This window comes from Triticum urartu, chromosome 1A, assembly GCF_056163025.1.
Source record: "Triticum urartu cultivar PI428250 chromosome 1A, HENAU_Tu73, whole genome shotgun sequence".
Classification (NCBI taxonomy): domain Eukaryota; kingdom Viridiplantae; phylum Streptophyta; class Magnoliopsida; order Poales; family Poaceae; genus Triticum; species Triticum urartu.
Window position 1 is genome coordinate 31,462,123 of NC_141873.1, and position 2,995 is coordinate 31,465,117.

General features: G+C 52.5%; 1 protein-coding gene across 1 annotated transcript; it reads right to left on the bottom strand.

Moving 5' to 3' along the window:
* Positions 1-1,413: 1,413 nt before the first annotated feature.
* On the bottom strand, positions 1,414-2,035 carry LOC147988750 (uncharacterized). The gene has a single exon (XM_087535796.1). The coding sequence runs from the start codon at positions 2,005-2,007 to the stop codon at positions 1,414-1,416; it is 594 nt and encodes a 197-aa protein (XP_087391922.1). The 5' UTR covers positions 2,008-2,035.
* Positions 2,036-2,995: the final 960 nt, after the last annotated feature.

A 2,995-nucleotide genomic window follows, 5' to 3' on the forward strand; every position in this document is an offset into this window, starting at 1 on the left:
AGATACAGGCAGTCCACCAGCACCGTGTTGTTGAGAAAATCTTGTGTTGAGGCATAATAGTACTCCCTCCGTCCGGAAAAACTTGTCCCTCAAATGGATGTATGTAGCACCAATTTAGTGCTAGATACATCCATTTAAGAAATAAGCTTGGGACAAGTTTTCTCGGACAGAGGGAGTACTACACTAACCATGGCCAACTCTCTGATCATGTACTCATTTATATCCATCCTGAAGGCGCTGGTAAGTTGAAGTTTTCTAAGATTTTTTTTTACGACAATATGGCCCTAGGGCCGCATTTCATTGATTAGTCATACGGAGAGAAAAGCAGTTACAGAGTTTCAGAACAATGGAAGGCCATCTATGGCGATACTACAAGCATCCCTGTTTTAGACTACAGTTTTAGCAAAAATACATGGAGCAGTGTTCAGGGTGGCTCAAAGAGTCTGTCCAACTGATGAATCCTGGCCGCAGACCAACATCTGGCCTCGTCCATGATGCGGCTGACGACTTGCCTGGGCGTGCAGTGGGTGGAGTTGAAGATGCGTGCATTGCGTTCCTTCCAAAGCATCCATGCAACGAGACACATAGCCGACCTCCAAGTGTTCCTATGTGCCGGACCCAGCAGTGCACGGAGCTGGCTCGTCCAAGAGGATCGGAGAGACCCGTCATTATTGGCCGCCGTGGTTGCCACCGGCAGCGCGGAGAAAGGGGGTCCCAGCTTGATAATGATGGAGCTCCATACCTCGGCTGAGAATGGGCAAACCGTCAGCAGGTGGGTAGCTGTCTCCGGCGCCGTCAAGCACAGTGGGCAGTTTGGGTTGTGCAGGATACCCCGGATAGCCAGATTATCAGCCGTCATCCACCGCCCCCGGGTAGCAAGCCAGAGGAAAGTTTTGGCACGCGGTGCCGCCTTGGCAGACCAGATGAGTTCCTTATCGCTCATGCGTAGAGCTCCCTCAAATTGGCAACGGTAGGCTGACCTGGCGGTGTAAGTTTTCTAAGATTGGTGGCAGCTTTGTATACATGGTGAATATTGCAAATTCATTTTCCTCTGGTAGTATTTCTTGCAGCTGAGGCTTGTGGTACCTTATGGGATCTTGGTTCTTTTTGTCATTTGGAAGTTATCGCCTGAGAGCATCTCCAACAGGCGCCGAACGTGGCGCGCGCAAAAAACAGCTTTAGCGTGCGCCCATCGCCTGTTTTGGCGCGGCGCGCAGCGACCGCTCCAGCAGCCGCGCTAAAATGCAGCGCGCGCGCTCATTCTACAATTAGAAATGTAGGCATTGAAAGCATAAAAACTAGATAGATTACATAGATTTTAAACGATACAAAGGTATTTTACATCAGAAACATAGATTGCATAATAATAAAAACGACAAACGATAAAAAACGAGATAGATTGCATAAAAAAAACTACTCTAAGTCGCTATCATCATCACCATTATCATCCTCGGCGGTGTCGTCCGAGATATCTAGCCAGATGTCCAGCCACCGATCATCGTCCGGCGTGAAGAACGACTGCCCACCTGCTGCAACGAGATTGGACTGCGCATTCGCCAACGCCTTCCGCCGACGCCTGTCCAACCGCTCCTCGCGGCGCCTTCGCGTGTCCTCCTCGCGGCGCCTTGCCCAGTAGACCTGCTCGTAGGCGACGTCCTCCGGGTGGCGCCGGCGCCACTCCGCCATGACCCGCTCGTCCTCCTGGGCAACGAGGAGGCGGCGCTGCCGCTCGGCATGCTCCGCACGGTCTTGCGCCGTGTTCAGACGAGGCGGCGGGGCGACGTCGAGCGCCTGCTGGAGCGTGTACACATCTTGGAAGTTCATCTGGCTGCGCGGCCGGCCTAGGCGCCACGCCGTCGCGTCGTACGCGCGGGCGGCCTCGTGCGCCGTCCCGTAGGTGCCGAGGCCGAGCCGGAGATCGCCGGAGCGTATCTCCGAGTAGTAGCCGTCGTTGGGGCGCAGGCGGACGCCGCGGTAGCCGGACGCTCCTCGGCGGTGCGGCGGCATGGCGGCACGTCGGTGGTGGGGCGCTGGAGCGGCGCGTGGCAGAGAGGGAGAGGAAGAGGAGAAGAGGAGGCGTGGAGAAGGCGCGTGGCGCGCGCCGCATTTTATAGGCGCGCTGGAAGTGGTACGCAAAAAATGGCGTGCGAGCTAGCGCCTTTTCGCGCGCGGGCGCAAACGGTTCCCGCGCGCGAGTTTCCCGCCGCCGCTGGAGCGCGGCAAAGCGCCCTGCACGCGCTAAAAGCTGGGTTTACCCCGCGCGCGTCGTTTGGCGCGGCCGTTGGAGATGCTATGAGAGAAGAGCCTTATGTCATCTGTAATCAGATTTTTGTGCCACTAAATGTCCTTGCCACAACGTCTTTAACATTAGTAAACTATCCCAACAACGTCTCAATAAATAAATGAATACAACTCCCAACAAGAGCTTATGATATATCTTTAGTAGTAGATAGAGAAGCATGAATCTTTCATTGAATTAACATCTCAGAACATTTTTCTTGACATGTTACATCATTCAACACTTACTCAAAAGCTCATGAAGTCATCATGATATAAGAGGCAGTAGCATTGCTTTCTTCCTGTAACTTCTCATACCCGTGCATATAATACAAAAGCTAGCAAGCAGAAATAAAAGAGAGAAAAACAAGCCTGAAGATGATTCGAGTCTAGAGTCATGTCCATTGGAATGAGAGGAATCAGAAACGCATGGTGCCTCTGTTGGATGTATAAGCTGAGAGAGAGAACTCGTTGCAGCTCATCTTTCATAAGCTGGACTATAGTGTCAGATCATCTATGATGTTTCTCATGACGTCGTTTACACTTGGTGATCATTACCTGAAAACTTTGGTATTTCTGGATTACAAGATTTTGCGAAGTATGATAGAGGAAGAAAGGTGTCAGTGTAGAGGGCATGCCCTGCAGTGGCGGCATCTTCCCGCATAGCCCTGCCACCAGGAGTACCACGGGTTGCCACATGGCAGAGGTATACCGACGG

Excerpts from the sequence above, each read along its gene's own strand:
- LOC147988750 (XM_087535796.1), bottom strand. The coding sequence starts at position 2,007 with ATGCCGCCGCACCGCCGAGGAGCGTCCGGCTACCGCGGCGTCCGCCTG.